This window comes from Plasmodium falciparum (assembly GCF_000002765.6).
Source record: "Plasmodium falciparum 3D7 genome assembly, chromosome: 3".
Lineage (NCBI taxonomy): Eukaryota > Apicomplexa > Aconoidasida > Haemosporida > Plasmodiidae > Plasmodium > Plasmodium falciparum.
In genome coordinates this window covers 647,501-667,500 of record NC_000521.4, presented here as the reverse complement: position 1 = coordinate 667,500, position 20,000 = coordinate 647,501, and the positions used below count along the sequence as shown (strand labels likewise).

The following is a 20,000-nucleotide window of genomic DNA, read 5'->3' as shown; positions in this document are numbered from 1 at the left end:
ATCATATTCATTCTTTTTTTCTTGAATACTTTTTATCTTTTCACCATTCTCATTATATAATTGATCGCGATATTTCATAAAATGTATAAATGCATTTATTAATTTTGTCATATGACTACCTACTGGCTTAAAAATATAACTTAAAATATTATCTAAATTTAATATCTTATTAATCTTTTCACAATGTCGAAGAAATCTTAAATTACCAATAGCTTGTAAATGATTCTTACCTTCATTTGGTAATATCTGTAAACCATCAACTGTGGGTAAAGAACTTTTTAAATCTCCTGTATACTCTTCTATTCGTATATTCTGAATATCTTTATTTAATATATATTTTATACATAAACTATATATCCCTTGTATATCTTCTGTGCTCGGGTTTTTTAACGTACTCTGATTTATTTCCACACCGTATTTGTTCATTTCGTTCCTCATTTCTTCAAAACCAAGTCGCGGAATAATCTCGTTATGAGTGCTAGCCATCTTATTCATCGTGAAAATTTTAAATCGTCACAATTAAATAATGTCAAAAAGAAAATATATATATATATATATATATATATATATTCACCTTGATAGAGAAGAAAAAAATATAAATATATATATATTAATATATATATATTATATATATATATATATATTCCTTTTAAGATAATATATTACAAAATGATATATTTTAAGACATGTGATAATATAACGGAGAAAACATAAATCTATCATACACTTTTTATTTTGAAAAGGGAAACATTACGTAGTTCAAAATAAATTTTACACAATCGTAAAATGTATATATATGTATGCATATTTTTATGTGATAATTTTACCTGAACGGCAATATATTTTTTTTTTTTTTTTTTTTTCTTTTTGGCTATACAGAATTATGGCTGTTCATACAATTTATTTTTCATAAACATATAAAAAAAATAAATAATATATGAATATATATATATATATATATATATAATATGGAATGATTTATAAAAAAATCATATTTTATAATATATAAATAATATATTATATGTATGTTATTTGAAAATATTTCATTAGTTTATTTTATTTTATTATATATATATATATATATATTTATATATATATTTATATTTATATATATGATTGCATAAAAACAGCAGACATTAATAAGTAGTACACAATAATTGACTAGGTAAATTTTAAAATATGCATAACATATATAAATAATATGTACGTATTTTTTATTATTATTATTTTTTTTTTTTTTTGTTGTATTTAATAAATCATGTATAATATATATACATATATTGTGTGAATAAAGGAATGATTTATGTATAAATTATGAATACGTTTAAAAAACATTTACACATATACATATATATATATAATATATATATATATTTTTTTTTTTTATGGGTTATATAATGTGCGTCATATGTCATTTCTTTTATGTAACATTCCTCACATTTTCATAAATAATATACACAAATATAAATTTTCCATTTTATACTTGGAATTAAATATCAAGATGTTTCTTTTTTCCTCTTTTATGAATTTTGACAATTAATATTTATAGCATTCGTAATCGTTCTAATTTAAATAAATGAACAATATGTCTGTCATATTATATATATATATATATATATATATATATAATATATATATAATATATATAAATATATTTATTTATTTATACTTTGGTCATCTAAATATTATAAATGCTCACAAATAAAGACTATAATATTTTAATATATATATATCATTTATATATTTTTATATTTTTTTTTAAATAACAAAGAAAAAAAAAAAAAAAAAAAAAAAAAAAAAGGTAATGATTACTATATTATTAAATTTATAAATATTGCAAATTATGTAGGTTATGTACATATTATTACACTCATATAATAACTATGTTTAATATATTCCTCATATATTTAATAAAACCATACACATATGATGAAATATATATAATATGTTTTTTTTAATTTCGCCTTTGATTCCTTATAATATTTAAGAGAAAGATGTTATTTTTTAAATCATTATTTTATTTTATTTTTCTTATGCCTTATAAGATGTAAGAGGTGGAAAAAATACAAATTATAATAATATATTCACCAATGGCTTCCCCTATCATATAAATATAAATATATATATATAAATATATATATATAAATATATGTATATATATATTTATATATATATATATATATATATATATATATATATATATATATATATTTATTTATATATATTTATTTTCTTATTTCATTTTTTTGTTACAAATATGTACTGGCATATAATTATGGAATAAGGAAAAGAAAAAAAAAAAAAATAAAATAAAAAAAAAAAAAAAAAAAAACCGTTAGTCATATATAATGAACACATTATATATATTTATAGGAATCATAGTTATTATATTATGTTCTCGCTTTTGTAATAATGTAAATGAAAACAATATAGGGAAATCTCATTATCCCATTTTTTTGAAAGAAAGATTTAATAGAAACAATAATTTTTGTAGTAATGTATATAATAATATAGGAAGGAAAAAAATAAAGAAAAACAAAAATGTTTATCCTCATAGCCTTGGTTATATATTTCTACCTTTGTATAATAAACTAAGTCGTTCTAATACTAACAATAATGTATCAAGAAATAAATGTTTAGTTGATTATGTACCGAACAAAAAGAAGCAAGGGGGAAACATTTTCCTTTTTCATAATGTGCATGTTATAAATAAGAAAATGAAATTCCAAAAGAATGTATCCATATGTGCCGAAAGTAAAAAAAGGAATAAAAAAAGGAATAAAAAAAGAGTTAACCATGTGTTTATGGATAAAAACTTGGGGGACATTTTTGAAAGTAACAAGACAGAAGGAATTATTGATAAAAACAAGTCTAGTAATGTAATTAATAATGACTCTGAATATAATCATCCCAATATACATAATAACGAGGGGACATATAATAATATCGATGAAAATAATCCTATGTATGAAGGTATGCCTAACCACCTAAGCGATAGTAATTTAGAAAGTGCCATGAAGAAAGCAGAAGAATATATTAAAGGGAAAGAAGATGATATTATAGAAAGAAGGGAAAAAGAAAAGAAAAAAAAAATTGTTGAAAAAATGAAAGATGATGAAGATGTATTTACAGATAAGTTATTAGATTTAAGAATATATGATATGTTAAAATATGTATATAGAAATAATATATATAGGACATCTCATGAATTAGTAAATAATATATGCATGTGGATGAAAAGTACGTATTCTAATTATGTAGATACTAATAAAGAAATACAACGAAGAGAAAAAAAGAAACAAGAGGAAGAGAAAAAAGATGAAGAAGAAAAAAATAAAAAAAAAGAAGAATTAATAAATATAAGTGATAATGAAAAGGATACGAAACACAACGAAACTAACATTAATTATAAAAGAGTCAATGTTAATGACAAAGATGTTAATATTCATGAAGATATTATAAAAGGAAAAAAAGCAAAAGAAAAAACGGACGACGAAATTCAAAGTGAAATTATAGAAAAAGACATTTCAACAAATTATAGTAAAGATAGAAATGTACAATACTTAAATACCTTTTCTTTTGATAAAAATAATGAAAAGCTGAATAGTGAAATGGAGAGCTTAAAATTGTATAATAAAAAAAATTTAAGTAAATATTTTTTTTCTCTTTATAAAGGAAATATATTAAAGCAGTTGGTAACGGAAGGTGAGGATCTGCAGCCGAAGGATGAATATATAGAAAGGAAAAAAAAGGATGATACTAATAAATATGATAGTAATAATTACGATAGTAATAATTACGATAGTAATAAATATGATAATAATAATTACGATAGTAATAACATATTAGAGAACACTAATTTTGACAAAAGAGTAAAAGACACGTTATCACAGAACTTATTTCTTTATGATGAAGAATATTATATAGATAAAGAAAGATATATGAAATCTAATGTTACCATAGAATTTAATATTTATGATACTTATAGTGATAATGTTATTTTAAATAATAAAAAAACAAATTCTACCATGTTAGAGTTCCCGTTAATAGATAGTCATCATATTATACAGAAATGTTTATTAACTATGAAAAAATTAGAAAAGGCTATTTTTTATATTAAAAATAATTTATTATTTCATAGTTTTACCTCCAATGATAACCCTATAAATAAAGATGATAGAAATATATATGATGTTATAATAAATGAAGAATGGATAAAAATGGAATTATATTTATGTAATATATATGGTATTAATGAAAAGTGGATGGGTATTACTCCTAATATGTTTGAAAATGAGCACAAGACAAATATGTTTTTAAAAAATTATAGTATGGATAACCCTCAGAATAATATGATTACTTTGGGGGACCCTTCTAATAGTACTAAAGGAGTAGATAATTACACGAATAAAGAAATGATAAATAAACTAAGTGATGATAAAAAGGATGCTTTAAAAAAAAATAGTGCTGAAGTTGAAGAGAGTTCTAGTAAGAATAATGTAACGAAGAATGTGTTATTAAATAATTCACAAAATGTATCAATCGCAAATTTGAAGGATGAACAAATTGTCAAAAATGTTGAAAATGTCAAAAATGTTGAAAATGTCAAAAATGTTGAAAATGTCAAAAATGTTGAAAATGTTGAAATGATCAAAAGCAGCCCATGCAACGAAGTGGTGGATGAGGCTAGCCAAAGGAGAAGAGAAGAAATTATACGAAAGACTGAAGAATATGAAAGGAGAAAAGAATTAGAAATAAAAAGTGATTTCTTATTAAAAAAATTAGAAAATGAAATGAAATATGATCCAAATCATTATATGTGGAAAGATTTATATCCTCAATTAAGTGAGCATCATAAAAATAAGACTGATAAATATTTTGAAAATTTAAAAAAAGAAATGTCTGAAAATAAATGTAGTAGAGGTTATACAGATAATATAAAAAAGAAACAAAGTATGAAAGGATATGATATTGGTGAAAAGATTGAAGGAAGGACAACATATTATATATGGTATGAGAATATGTTTAGTTTTTCTTTATATTTTTTTTTACGTCCATATATAAAAAAAAAACATATTCTTATAGATATAGATAATAATTTCTTTTCATTAACAATAAATAAACACAATATTATAAAGGATATTTTTAATCATCCGATAAATTCTTCAGATTCTATTTGGTCCTTAACGGATAATGAAGACAATCATTTTATGGAAAACGAGATGAATGAAATGCAATTTCCTGTTTATGATATTACTAATATACAAGATGAGGAAATACAAAAGTTTATCAAAAGTAAATATGCTTTGGTATATAATATATATAAGGATAACAATCATAAGTATATGTGGGGATCTATATTTAAATCGTCATAGGGAAAGAAGGAAAAAAAATCCATTTCTTAACATGTCCAAATGGGCACATATAAATAAATATAAATAAATAAATATATATATATATATATATATATTTACATATATATATATGTTTTTTTTTTTTTTTTTTATTTTATTTTATTTTTTTTTTTTTTTATTTTATTTTATTTTTTTTTTTTTTTATTTTATTTTATTTTATTTTATTTTTTTATTTTTTTTTTTGTATATGTTATTACTTTAAAGTTTTTTTTTAACACACACATAATAAAATAAATAAATATATACATATATATATATATATATTTATATTGAGAACGTTTTACATGTTTGTTCACTTATTTATTTTTATATAATCCTATACAAATTACGAAAACATAACGTGCCTTTTTCTTCCTTAGCAATTATACAATAGTATAGCAAAATGAAATATATACATATATATGTTTATATATATATATATATTTTTTTTTTTTTTTTTTTTTTTAAGGTGTCCATATGTTGAGATCTGGCTTGTAAGCACTATCAGACTTATAGTACGTTATATTAATATCTTCCAGGAGATTATTTTCCATAGGTTCATCATCATTATTATTTAATTTGTCATAATTAAATTGTATATTTTGTGCATTTACATAATCATGTTCTTTAATAGTTTCTTTACTATGTTCTTCTTTTAATTTCTTTACGTCTTCTCGAAACTCTAGATAATAATGATGTGTTTTCATTATAAGATCTTCACTTTCTTTCTTGTCATATAATTGTTTAGATATTAAATTTAATTTCTTCGTATCTGCCATTTTATATGATCTGAACCACTCAAGTAATAAACTAAGAGTATGTGGGTAGTACTTTTCTATGTCGCTTAACGAGTTGATATCCTCATAATGTTTATCTTCTTTCTGTCAGCACAAAAAAAAAAGAAAAAAAAAAAAAAAAAAAAAATATATATATATATATATATATATATGATATGAATGTGTACAAATATAATGTAATATAATATAAATACATATATATATAGGTTAAATGAAAAATATTTTATCTTTCAATATGGAATATAGCAAAAGGTAGTTATAATGTATAAACTATATAAAATCTGAAAACTATGATGTTTTATATAACATATTTAATTTTTTCCTACGTTTATAGCTATTATTTTCCAATCCAATTCTCCCTCGTCAATCAAGGTAAAAGCTCCCAATATCTTAAAAAATAAAAAATAAAACAAATAAAACAAATAAAACAAATAAAACAAATAAAACAAATAAAACAAATAAAACAAATAAAACAAATAAAACAAATAAAACAAAATAATGAATAGTATTCAATATATATTGTACATATCTAAAATATAGAACTACATAAATATACATATATGTATATATTTATTTATATATATATTTTATTATTAATATTATTATTTTGTGTGGTTTGCTTTAATACCTTGACCGGAACCACTTGTCCGATTTTTAGACATGCACTACCAATATCGAGAATATCTAATGGATCGTTATCTCCAGTAAATAATAATGCTTCCTTATTTTTTTTTGATTTGTTTTGATATATGTGTTTTGGATATTCATATGTTTGTGGTAAAGCTCCATAGTTCCAATAAATGGAATTATGATAATATCTGAGTTTTCCTTTTTTTTTATCTTGTTTAATAACATTAAATTTCTCTCTTAATTGTATTTCTAATTTTATGTAATTATATTTTGTTATTTCAACAATCATATTGTAAGTACCATCATCATTTTTCAGATCAATATGATGCCATGGTGATATAGGCACAAAATTATCATCCTTCTTTTCAAAATAGGATATAAAGAAATTCTCTTCATTTATATTATTATTATATTTCAGCATATATGTTTTCTTATTGTTTATAAAAATATTACTTATCTTATCATATATATTAATGTTCGAAAAAATATTTGATATAATATTGTTATTTTGAAAATTCAAATTAATTTTTAATTCTTTATTGGTCTCTATAAAATAATCATTCTTATTCACTTTATTATTTATGCTTATTACATTGTTACTATTATATTTATTATCATCCTGATTATTGCCACCTTCAACATTTATAAGTTTACTTCCCATCTTATTTTTATTATAATCTCCCAAATTTCTCTAAGAAAAAAAAAAAAATAATAATAAAATAATAAATAATAAATAATAAATAAATAAATAAATAAATAAGTATGTATGTATATATGTGTGTGTGCGCACACAAATTAGCCTTCATACATAAAAAAAAAAAAAAAAAAAATATATATATATATATATATATATATTACATAAATATTTGTGATACTTTGAAAAAATTAAAGTCTTCTTATTATCCCTTAAAATATATATGTATATATATATATATATTATATATATATATATTATATTTAGTATAATTAAAATGAATATATATGTAATAAGTATCCCCACACACACAAACTCAATGTTCACATTTAATAATTGAAAAGTATTATTATATTTTATTTATAAAATTATATGCAATACTTGTACTTACAAATATGTATAAATAAAAATAAATATGTGTATAACAACAGTTCTTAGGAAATATAACATGTATATTAAACATATAAACATATGTAATATATATAATATATTTTATTAAATTTTTTAAAAACATGCAACCAAAGCATTATACATCTCATCGAAAATAAAATAAATAAATATATATATATATATTTTTTTTTTATGCATATATTCATTTGCTTATTTTTCTTCTTATATAAAAATTATAATAATCCATATGTAGTTCTATAAATTTATGGTCAGGATTATATACACGAGGTATTCACAAGCCACATAAAAATAAATTTATATGAATTCAAAAAAAAAAAAAAAATAAATAAAAATAAATAAAAAAATAAACATATATATATAAATGTTTATATGTTTATATGTTTATATGATTATATGTTTATATGTTAATATGATTATATGTTAATATGATTATAATTATGTGCATATCTTAAAAAAAAAAAAATCTTTTGAACTTTCATATGATACATAAACGTGCGAAATATATATGAAATTATTAAAAGCCTCTAATGCGAGCAAAAAAGAAAAAAAAAAATTTATATATAATAAACAAAAAAGATATTATAAAAAGATAATATGTGTATATATGTAAATACTTTATTTATACAAATATATATTTATTTATTAATATGTTTCTCATATGTAAGTACAATTTGGATTAAAAAAAAAAAAAAAATATAAAAAATAAAATAAAAAAAAAAAAAAAAACAAACAAATAAACATATAAACAAATAAACATATAAACAAATAAACATATAAACAAATAAACAAATAAACAAATAAACAAAGTCGTTATTTCTTTTAATACAAAAAGGGGAGAAAGCATATCAAAAATAGTTACACATGGATAAGTAAAAAAATATATATGCAATATATATAAATATATAATATATATATAATATATTTTATTTTATTTATTATTTCATACTTTTACACTTTTGTTAATAAAAGATCTCATCTTCATTGGAGTTATTACATTATGCTCTCGAAACATATTACTCAAACCTTTTTAAAACAAGAATGAAAAAAAAGAAAAAAGAAAAAAGAATTAAAATATAAATTATTTATCTACACAAATATTAAATATATATTATATATATAAAAATATACATATATATATATAATATATACATATATATATATAATATATACATATATATATAATATATACATATATATAAATATATAATATAATATATATATAATACCTTTTATTTTAATTTCTTTTTATAGTACTTACCCATAGACATACATAAGCATATACACAAAAAAATATATATATACATATTTATATAACAAAAAAATAAAATAAATAAAGTAAAAACAAAAAAACTTTATAAATATACAAATATTTATATTTTCATATGATTACACTGTTAACATGTAAATAAAATTGTTACAATAAGAAAGAAGAAAAAAGAAAAGAAAAGAAAAAAAAAAAAAAAAAAGAAATTTATTTTATTAATTTTTTTTTTTTTTTTTTCTTAAATGTGTTTGTATTAATTAAATAATTATGTATGACATATACACGTGTAATAAGTTTTATTAATACATATATAATATATATATATATATGTATATATTATATATATATATGATATTTTAATTTTTTTTTAATAAATTCTAGTAAATATTTAACCAAAAGCACATATATGTAAAGATTAATTCCCAGATTTATCAATTTTTTATATTTTTAAAATTATATATCAACACAATATGAATAACCAATGTAAATATATATATATATATATATTATTTTTTTTTTTTTTCTAACTTTTCAAAAAAAAAAATTTGAACCTTTTTAAAATCCTCCATTAGGGTATGCAAATATAATTGTTTTTTTTTTATTTTTTTTTTTTTTTGTTTTTTATAAAATGAAATAATTATGTTATAAAAATCTCTATCCAATAAATAGGATAAATTGTAAAGGATAGGGAAAATGAGAAAAATGAAGAATAAAAAAAAAAAAAATAAATATGTACATATATTTATTTTTTATATGTATTTATTCATTTGATAGGAGTGTGGGAAAAAATAATTGTATACATATATACCTACCCTTTCAATAGTTTTATTAACAGTTTATATGTTTAGTCGTTTTTTTTTTTTTTTTTTTTTTTTTTTTTTTTGTCTTTTTAAAAAAAAAAAAACAGAAAAGGTATATAAAATGTTACATAACTTGAGAAAAGATTGATGTGTATAATATATATATATATATATTTATTTATTTATTTATTTATATTTATATTTATATTTGTGTATATTTTTTTTTATGAATAAATAGGTAGAAAAAAAAAAAAAAAAAAAAAAATGACAACGTTCGATATTTATAATAAACGTTTGAAGAAGGAAAAACCTTGCTTCAAATTAAAAAGAGATTCTCCTTTATCTTTTCAAAAATGTATTGAAATATGGTGTGATATCGAATTAATTAAATATAATATACATGATGAAAAGCTTTTAAAAAAGTTAAGATACGAAATAAAAGAAATAATTTATTCAAATATATTATATAAGACAAAAAAAAATTTTCAACTTTTTCATATGTTTTATAATTATAAATATAATTATAATGTAGAATATGTGACACGTCAGTATATGTTTAATTTAAGTATGAAGGGTGATGATACTTATTATAGTTTGCTAAAAAGGTATTATGGGGAAAAAAAAAAAAATAAAATAAAATATGGAAACGTAGGTAATTATGATAATAATAGTAACCATTCTGATGATAATAATAAAAACCATTGTAATGATAATAATAATAAAAACCATTGTGATGATAATAATAATAACAACCATTGTAATGATAATAATAATAACAACCATTGTGATGATAATAATAATAATAAAAACCATTATGTTGATAATAATAATAATAAAAACCATTATGTTGATAATAATAATAATAATAATAACCATTGTGGTGTTTATTTTAAGAGAAAAAGGAAAGAAAAAAATGTTGATAACATTAGTTACCACAATATTGTAAAAGATTTTTTTTTGGATGTATGTAAATATTCAAAGGATTATGAGAAAGAGAAATTATATTTTATGAGTAAATTATATACATGCATGATATATTGTTGTTATATATTAATAAAAAATAAATATTATCTTGATTTTTTTTGTTTATATTTATTATTGAAATCTTATTTTTTCATAGATACTATAATAATAAACAAGTATATAGTGTTACCAAATTTTACATGTCATAAAAAATTTCTACGTCTTTTATTTTTATTATGTAATATTTGTAATTATAAAGATACAGGAGAAAATTATAATATATATAATGAAGAAAGAATACAAGATACACATAATAACATATGTAATGATTTATATTATTATAATTATACTAATAATATAGAAGATTCTTATGGTTATAAGAATTCTATAAATAATATCTCATATTATCATAAGAATAAAATAATAAATAGAAAACATTTTTATTTAATAAATAAAAATGATGATGATAATATAAATATCGGAAATATACAATTTTTATCTTTTAATTTATTATTTTATGTACCTCTCAAGATAAATTTTAATGAAATGAATTTTATAAATTTTCATACATTACAATATAAATCATTATGTAATTATATCTTATCATTTCAAAATTCTTATACAAGAAAATTTTTATTAGATTTAAATAAAGTGAATAATATAACTTTTAAATGTAAAGAATATTTCTTTAAAAAAACAAATTTATTAACAGAAAAAAAAAATAATAACAATATTTTTTTATTTCCTAATGATTATTTTCCATCTTTACAAAAAAGAAAAATTAAACATAATAATATCTTTAATCATAAAACTAATATACATGATGAACATCATACTATAAATAATATCTTAGTATATAATTATCATCAATCTATGTATTCACAAAATATGTTAAATATTCCAAATAGTTATTTTAATGAATATGAGAATAAATTAAAAGAAGACACACTTAATAACTTGAATACATTATTCTCTCCACTGACATCAATACAAAACAATAATAATAATAATAATAAATATAAATATATTCATCCAAATTATAATCTTTATGGTAATCATGTCAATAATCTATTTGTCGATACCAAAAAAATGAAATCCATCTTTTTATTGAACCATAAAGAAACAGGAAACCCGTTTTCTCTTAATAATCGTTTTGCTCAAGACACATCATTTAATATCAAGAAAAAGAATAAATTTCATGATTTTATTTTTAATAATAATAATTATTGTTATTACAATAAAATGTTGTCATTCCATAAAAATGACATATATAACGATGACGATGATTTCATAAAAAATGTGCTATACATACATTATCCACCTACAAAGAATATGAACGACATATTCACATCTTCTTATAATAATATAATAACAAAAAAAAAAAAAATAGGAAACAACCAAATAATAAAAAACAAAAACATAGTAATGAACAAAAATATAGTAATGAACAAAAATATAGTAAAGAACAAAAACGTAGTAAAGAACAAAAACGTAGTAAAGAACAACAAAATAGGAAAAAACAACAAAATAGGAAAAAATAACAAAACAATAAGAAATACATTTAACCAATTTTTAATCTCACCTTTTAAAAAAAGTGAAAATTTTATCTGGAAAAAATCCTTTGTTAACGATACTAATGTATTAAAAATATTAGAAAATAATATTATCCATACTAAAAAAGAAAAGTATAAAAACGTTTTCTTAACAATAATTAATAGCATGTATGTATCCATACACGCTAATATTATTAATAGTCTTAATAATAGAATTGACGAATACAGATTTGTAATATTCAATAGATTCTCAAACATATGTAATTTGAAAAAATATATTTATAATAAAGAAAATGTACATACTAACAAAGATTATAATATATGGAAAATAGATATTTTAAATTGTCTTCTTGGGTACCAAGGAAACATATTTATGTCGGGAAGGAACGCACACACGTTTAAAAGGAACAACGAAAAAAAAGGGGACAAAAGATATATGGTAAAAAAAAAGAAGAAAAATGTTAAAGCGGTGGAAAGCATAAAAAATGGGGATGAATTCCAAAAAAAGGATTACAAAAATGGCCTGGAAAAAAAATATGGATACCCTTCAGGAAACTCCAAAAAAAAAAATATGCATATGAAAAAAGAAATTATCCATTCTTACAAATGTAAAAAAAAAAAAAAAAAAAAAAAAAAATCAGAATGTATTTACATAAGTAAAGATATTATTTGTATTAATAGCGAACTAGCCATATGGTTAAAAAAGAAAAACAGAAATAAACTTTGTCTTTATTTTAAACCTTTACAAAATTATTTCTGTTCTATGTATTATCAAAATTATTTACATATCTTTATGTATTTTTCAAAAATCGGCACGTTTATAAGATATATCAAAATATTTATTCTTGTGTTTACGAGAATTAGAAATAATGAACGAAGTACATTTAAAAAGTTCAAAAGGGTTAGAAAAAGCGAAAGTGATTATATAAATCTTACATATGAAAAAAAAAAATATAAAGAAAAAAATAAGATGAAAGGAAATTATAAAAATATTGTACGAGATAAAAATATACCGTTAGGTGAAATTTTTGTTACATATATTAATTGTATTAAAAAATATTTATTAATTTATGAAAATAAAATAAGAAACATTATTAATGATAAGGATGTAAAGAATCCTTTACATATATATTTACGTATAAAAAAATATGGTGAGTGTATTGAATTTTTAAATTTTCTTTGTTCATGTTATATAAACTATAAAGTAAGGAGAATGTTTTTTAAAGAACGTATTAATTTTTACAAATCAATTGATAACGATATATCCTTTTCATCATCTTTTAATAATAATATATGTACAAAGAATAAAATGATAAGAGATTATAATAATCTTTCGAATATTATATATGGTTTGTCTCCTTATAAACACAATAATAATAATAATAATGATATGTTATATAAAAATATTAATTTATGTTTAAAGGAGAAAAATGAATTTAAAAAAGTTTTAAATGATGATAATGGAGTGATATATAATAAAGAAACATACATTCATGAACTAAATAAAAAAGAACAAGAGAATTTCTTAAGAAACAAAACTTGTGTAAATTTCAATTCTTTATTTTTTTATCCACGTGGTAATGAACTATTAAATTATATTTATATTTATTATAATCTTTTTGTTAATACTCAAAAAAAACACCTAACTAAATTATGTAAGTTTCTTTTTTTAAAAATGATAAAACCATTCTTACATTTCCTTTTTACATATGTATATATGGGTATAAATAAAGATTATAGTTTCGAGTATATAATTAATACAAATGAAGTAGCTCATTTCTTTTTTATTTTTCATAATGGAAAGAAATATTACGACCCGAAATATTTATTGTCGGATGTGTGTATATCTCTTCCGGTCTTTTTGAATTATTCTATGGACGTCATCTATAATACAGGTGCAACAAAAAAAAAAAAAAAAAAAAAAAAAAAAAAAAAAGGTGTGTATATGTGAATAAATATGTACATATATATATATATATATGTGTATATATTTTTATTTTATTTTATTTTTTTATTTTTCAGCACTCCTATCTAGCATTTTACGTGTAGCTAACGAAGAGTATTTTTTTCTATCCATTCCAAAAAAGGACTCTCGAGAAAACGAGAAATGCACACAAAGATATGTTGATAAAACAAATAGTATGATTAGTATTACGAGTAGATATAATGTGTATAATGAAAATGTTGATATTTTGAATTTGTTGTTTTATACGTCGATGGACAAGATAACGAGCTTCTTACAACTTTATAACAGCCCCCAATATAAAAAAACAAAAGGAAAAAATGATAAATACGAAAATGTGTTCATTAAATACTGGAATGATGAAAAAGAATGTGAAGTTGCTTATGAAAAAATAAAACTGGATATTAATAAAAAATTAGAAAAAGACCTTTTAATATTTTACAATATGTTAAGTAATCATGTTAATGGTATGTGCTTATATGATAAGAGAGCTTGGGAAAATTATTTTGAGGAAAAGAAAAAAATAGATCCAAAAAAAAACAAAGTGGATAAAATATATGAAGTTGAAATAAGAAAGGAAAAGAATAAAAAAAATAAGAATAGAATAAATAAATATTCATATAATAACAAAGAATATATTTTAAAAGATTTAAGAAGATGTCAAAAAAAAATAAAAAAAAATAATAAAATAATAATTAAAATAAATAATAAATGTAATATGTATAATATGAATAATATTTATAGTAGAATATTAAGAAATTTTCTTAATAAAAATAAAAAACGAAAAAATAAATTATTTTCATCATATGTAAATATATTAAATGATTGTTTACATAGAACTATAAGAAAACATATTATAAAAAATAATTTCATTTATAATAATAAACAAAATAATAAAATAGTTCAAGATATAAAAGAATTGTATTCATTATCGAGTGTTCACAATATAAGAGATATAGAATGTGGGTATCAAGAAAGAATGAGAAAGGAAATGTTAAAATTTGATATAATTATTGACCACAAAGAAAAGTTAATAAATTCTTTTAATTTTGTTTGTGTGGATAATATTTCATTGGGCTTACATAATAATAATAATAATAATAAAGCATTGGAAAATAAAGGAAAAAGTGGTGCATACAAACCATATGGTAGTAATAAAAATATAAACAAAAATATAAATATAAATAAAAATATAAATATAAATAAAAATATAAATATAAACAAAAATATAAATATAAACAAAAATGTAAATATAAACAAAAATGTAAATATAAACCAAAATATAAACAAAAATATAAATATAAATATAAATATAAATATAGATAAAGGTAGTAACATGAACAATCCATGTAATCACCAAAATAAGAATAGGGAAGATATTCATTACAATAATCATTATAAACATATGATATATTTTCATAATAAACATAATGATAAAAGCGAACTTTTAAAAAAGAACTCTGGTGGTCTTGAATATAACCATGAAGAAAGAAAATATAAAGAGAAAATTTATAGTTGTAAACGAAATTTTGAAATAGAAAATATAAATTATTTTATTTATAGAAATATATATAGACCTATTAAATATCACTATGATATAACAAATAAAATATTGATAAATTCATTTTTAATAAATATGAATTTATTAATATATTTTTATTTATTGAAATGTATATTATTTGATGATATGGATGACAATTATAATTTTTTATGTAATATATTATTTAATAAAAGAAATAAAATAATTAACAAAATAGAAAATGATGATTATAATGATAATTGTTGTGATCATATATTTGTTAATAAAAATAAACATATGGTACAATATTTTTTAAACAAAAATTTTTATACATCATGTAATATTAAAAATAAATGTGTAGATAAAAACAAATTATATTATACAGATATATCGACTATATTTTTTTATATACATTTTAAAATAAATGTTCCTAAACTATTGAGAATATTTTTTGATCATAAAGTAGTTAATTATTATAATGATATTTATAGATTAACATCCTTATTATATTTCTCTTTATTAAATTTAAATTATATATTTTTAATATTCTCAACATTATGTCGTCCCACAATTTTCCAATGTAAAAAATGGAAAGGAGGAAACCCCTCCACAGCAGAAGGCCAAAACAAAATTGTACAAAAAAATAATATGGCAACGTTAAAAAATAACAAATTGAAGATATATAAAGAAAAAAAAAATATAAATTTTATTAAGAATGATTCTTATAAAGATGATTATAAAAATGATGATGAATATGATTATCATAGTAGTAACAGTACTCTAAGTAGTGAAAATTTAGTAACGAACCAAATATTTAAAGAAAAAGATTTCAAGTATATGCATATAATTAATAATATTAAAGATAATCATTTATTAGAAAACGAAGATTATATAAATTCATGTCCATGTTACATAACAAAGAATACAAGTAATGTTTATTTTATGACTAAAGAAAAATATGTAAATGTAGGGTTTCATAAAAATTTTATACATTTTAAAAAGTTAAATAAATTTCTTCAAAATATAAAAATATATAATGATACTTTAAATGATTTATATAAAATAAGATCAGAAATGCATTTTATAATAAATGCTTTATATGATTATTTAATGTATATGAATCTTTCTAAAAATTATTTTACATTTTTTCAAAAAATTGTAACAGTTCACAATTTTTACGATTTAATAAAAATACATGAATCATTTGTACAACATATATTTAAATTATCCTTTTTATCAAAAACAGATTTGTCATTTATTAAAATAATATTTAATATTATAAATACTGTAAATATATTTAAATACATAATGAAAAGTATTATCCCATTGGGGGGAAATATCAAACAATTAAATGTATCGAAAACATGTAACATAAATACATATGATGAACATACATTATTAAATTATGAAGAATGTAAACAACATGATTATTATAAGTCTTTTCTTTTTTTATTTGAACAAAATTTTAAAATTCTTGAACATAATATTATTCTTCTAACATCTCAAAGAACACAGGATTTTATAAAACAATTTTACATAAACAGGAATCATTTTATACAATATGTAAACAAATTTAAAAATAGTGACCTTAGTTATATATATCAGAAATTTTTTTTTAATGAATACTATGCTCATTTGTGTGACGAAAGTTACGATACACCATAAAACATACAAAAAAATAAAAAATAAAAAATAAAAAATAAAAAAAAAATAAAAAAAAAAAAATAAAAAAAAAAAAATAAAATAAAAAAATAAAATAAAATAAAATAAAATAAAAAAAAAAAAAAAATAAAATCAAAAAAATTAAAAAAAAAAAAAAAAAAAAAAAAAAAAAAATCTGTACTTTTTTTTAACTACACATTTATTTACACATCTATTTACACATTTTACATGTTTGACTTGTAAATATTTATTTTTTATTTTTTATTTTTTATTTTTTTATTTTTTATTTTTTATTTTTTATTTTATTATTTTTTTATTTTTTATTCCCTTTTATGATATAATAAAGGAACTTTTTGTAGTGTGGGATTATCATATATATCATATTTTGTTAAGAATTGAGGTTTTAAGGGTGGTCTAATATATTGCGTTTGTTTATATTTTGGAAATAGGATATTATTTTTCATTCTAAGGTATATTAAACTTCTATTTTCTTCAAAAGATTTTACATGTTCCGTTCTATATCTATATAAATCTTGTTCTTTTAATTCTTCTAATTCTTCAGGTAGGATATTTACAAGAAAAACATTTTGTATAACATGAAAAGTGAATTTAACTCTACCATTCGTTAAAGCAATTAAACTTGTGTTTTTAGCAACTTTTACATTTTCTCCAGGATAATATTTAAAATTTCTTCTTCTAGTTTTATTTTCATAATTAAAACAAATAATTTTTCTTTGCTTAACAAGCATTTGACCTGTTCTTACATATTCACCACTTAACCTTTTAATTCCGATTTTAGCTTTTTGACCTTGCCCATTTGGTGAGCTTCTTGCTTTTCTTTTATAAGAACTCGTTTTTACCATTTTATATCTTTTGAATGTTTTTACAAAATTATTATATCCATCAGAATTATAAATATTTATATTATTATTATACATATTTTTTATCATACATGTGCAAAAATTATTACCATATATATTAAATATATTTCTTTTCTTTAATAATTCGAAACTCTTCATTTTATTTCCATATCCCTTTTTTATTCCTATATTACTCGAACAACAACTCTCTTCCTTTTTATTATTTATATATTCCAACTTTAAGTAGGATATAATAAATGGACCGGCAATATTATAGCATCCCCTTAAATTATTTATAACATTCTTATATAAAATTTTATTACACAAAGAATTACCAAAGAACAACTTGGTATTCATTATATGGAGATATATATAATATATATAGTAAATATATATATATAGTAAATATATATATATATATATATATATATATTTTTTTTTTTTTTTTTTTTTATCCCAATATGTTTATACCTTTTAAATGTATATACTAATAATTTTTAGTTAACCCTATCCAACCTTACAATCTTTATATTTTTACCTTTGAATAAGATAAAAAGAAAAAAAAAAAAAAAAAAATCTACATTTTTGAATTATCAATTCCTTATTTTTTTTTTTTTAATTATTTCCTTCACATGAACTATTAAATATATATTTAATTTATGGTACACATAATTTTTTTAGATACACTTCTTTTCAGAGGAATTTCTACATATTTAATGATATACAAATATGAACATATTATATATATAAATATATATATATGTATACATCATTATTTTTTTTTTTTTTTTATTTATTAGATTCCATCTGATATTGTATATATTTTTATTTTATTTGTCAATGGGCACATACAAATATTACATATATATATATATATAATATATATAATAATTTTGTGCGTGCCCTTATTTTTTTTTTTTTAAGCCCCAAATAAAACAATTATAAATACACATATATATATATATATATATATATATAATATATGGATATATATATTTTTTTTTTTTTTAATACAAAAAACAATTCTTCATTAGATTTTTTTTCAAGTTTTTTTTAATAAATGTGTGTATAAGAAGATAAAGAAAATAAATATATACATATATATATATATATATATATATATATATATATATATAATATATATTTTTCCTCCTTTCATATAAAGGGAAACTAGTTCTAGCCTTTTTATTCTTTTCTTTTTTTTTTTTTTTTTTTTTTTTACAAACTCTACATATATATATTATATATATATATATATATATATATATATATATATATATATATTATACATATATTTTCTTGTTTTTTTTATTTTTATTTTTCCCAGAAGGCATTATTAAAATTAAAAAAAATAAGAAAATAAAAGAAGAAAAAAAACGAACAAAAAAACGAACAAAAAAAAGAACAAAAAAACGAACAAAAAAACGAACAAAAAAAAGAACAAAAAAAAGAACAAAAAAAAGAACAAAAACCTAGAACTGGTCGTTCCCT

General features: G+C 18.8%; 5 protein-coding genes across 6 annotated transcripts in view; 2 read left to right on the top strand and 3 right to left on the bottom strand.

Annotated features, from left to right (window-relative positions):
* The window catches only part of PF3D7_0316500 (kinetochore protein NUF2, putative), a gene marked incomplete at both ends in the record, with an annotated part of 1,386 nt that extends 891 nt beyond the window's left edge, over positions 1 to 495 (bottom strand). The window contains one exon of the mRNA XM_001351199.1: positions 1 to 495. This exon is cut by the window's left edge and continues 891 nt beyond it. Coding sequence (XP_001351235.1) covers positions 1 to 495 — 495 coding nt within the window.
* A 1,853-nt stretch (positions 496 to 2,348) lies between these two features.
* On the top strand, positions 2,349 to 5,375 carry PF3D7_0316400 (conserved protein, unknown function; the record flags this gene model as incomplete). The annotated part of the gene is made up of 1 exon (XM_001351198.1): positions 2,349 to 5,375. The coding sequence occupies one exon, from the start codon at positions 2,349 to 2,351 to the stop codon at positions 5,373 to 5,375; it is 3,027 nt and encodes a 1,008-aa protein (XP_001351234.1).
* Positions 5,376 to 5,857: 482 nt separating this feature from the next.
* PF3D7_0316300.1 lies at positions 5,858 to 9,229 on the bottom strand (the record flags this gene model as incomplete). Of its 2 annotated transcripts, XM_002808581.1 has the most annotated exons (5): positions 5,858 to 6,274; positions 6,517 to 6,579; positions 6,819 to 7,511; positions 8,872 to 8,948; positions 9,184 to 9,229. In XM_002808581.1, the coding sequence occupies 5 exons, from the start codon at positions 9,227 to 9,229 to the stop codon at positions 5,858 to 5,860; spliced, it is 1,296 nt and encodes a 431-aa protein (XP_002808627.1). The 2 variants fall into 2 exon arrangements, with proteins under 2 accessions (XP_002808627.1, XP_001351233.1); XM_001351197.1 differs by lacking the exons at positions 8,872 to 8,948; positions 9,184 to 9,229 and having other exon boundaries at positions 6,819 to 7,481.
* Positions 9,230 to 10,253: 1,024 nt separating this feature from the next.
* PF3D7_0316200 (conserved Plasmodium protein, unknown function) lies at positions 10,254 to 17,652 on the top strand (the record flags this gene model as incomplete). The annotated part of the gene is made up of 2 exons (XM_001351196.2): positions 10,254 to 14,400; positions 14,528 to 17,652. The coding sequence occupies 2 exons, from the start codon at positions 10,254 to 10,256 to the stop codon at positions 17,650 to 17,652; spliced, it is 7,272 nt and encodes a 2,423-aa protein (XP_001351232.1).
* A 317-nt stretch (positions 17,653 to 17,969) lies between these two features.
* Positions 17,970 to 18,866, bottom strand: PF3D7_0316100 (mitochondrial ribosomal protein L27 precursor, putative; the record flags this gene model as incomplete). The annotated part of the gene is made up of 1 exon (XM_001351195.1): positions 17,970 to 18,866. The coding sequence occupies one exon, from the start codon at positions 18,864 to 18,866 to the stop codon at positions 17,970 to 17,972; it is 897 nt and encodes a 298-aa protein (XP_001351231.1).
* Between the last annotated feature and the right edge of the window lie 1,134 nt (positions 18,867 to 20,000).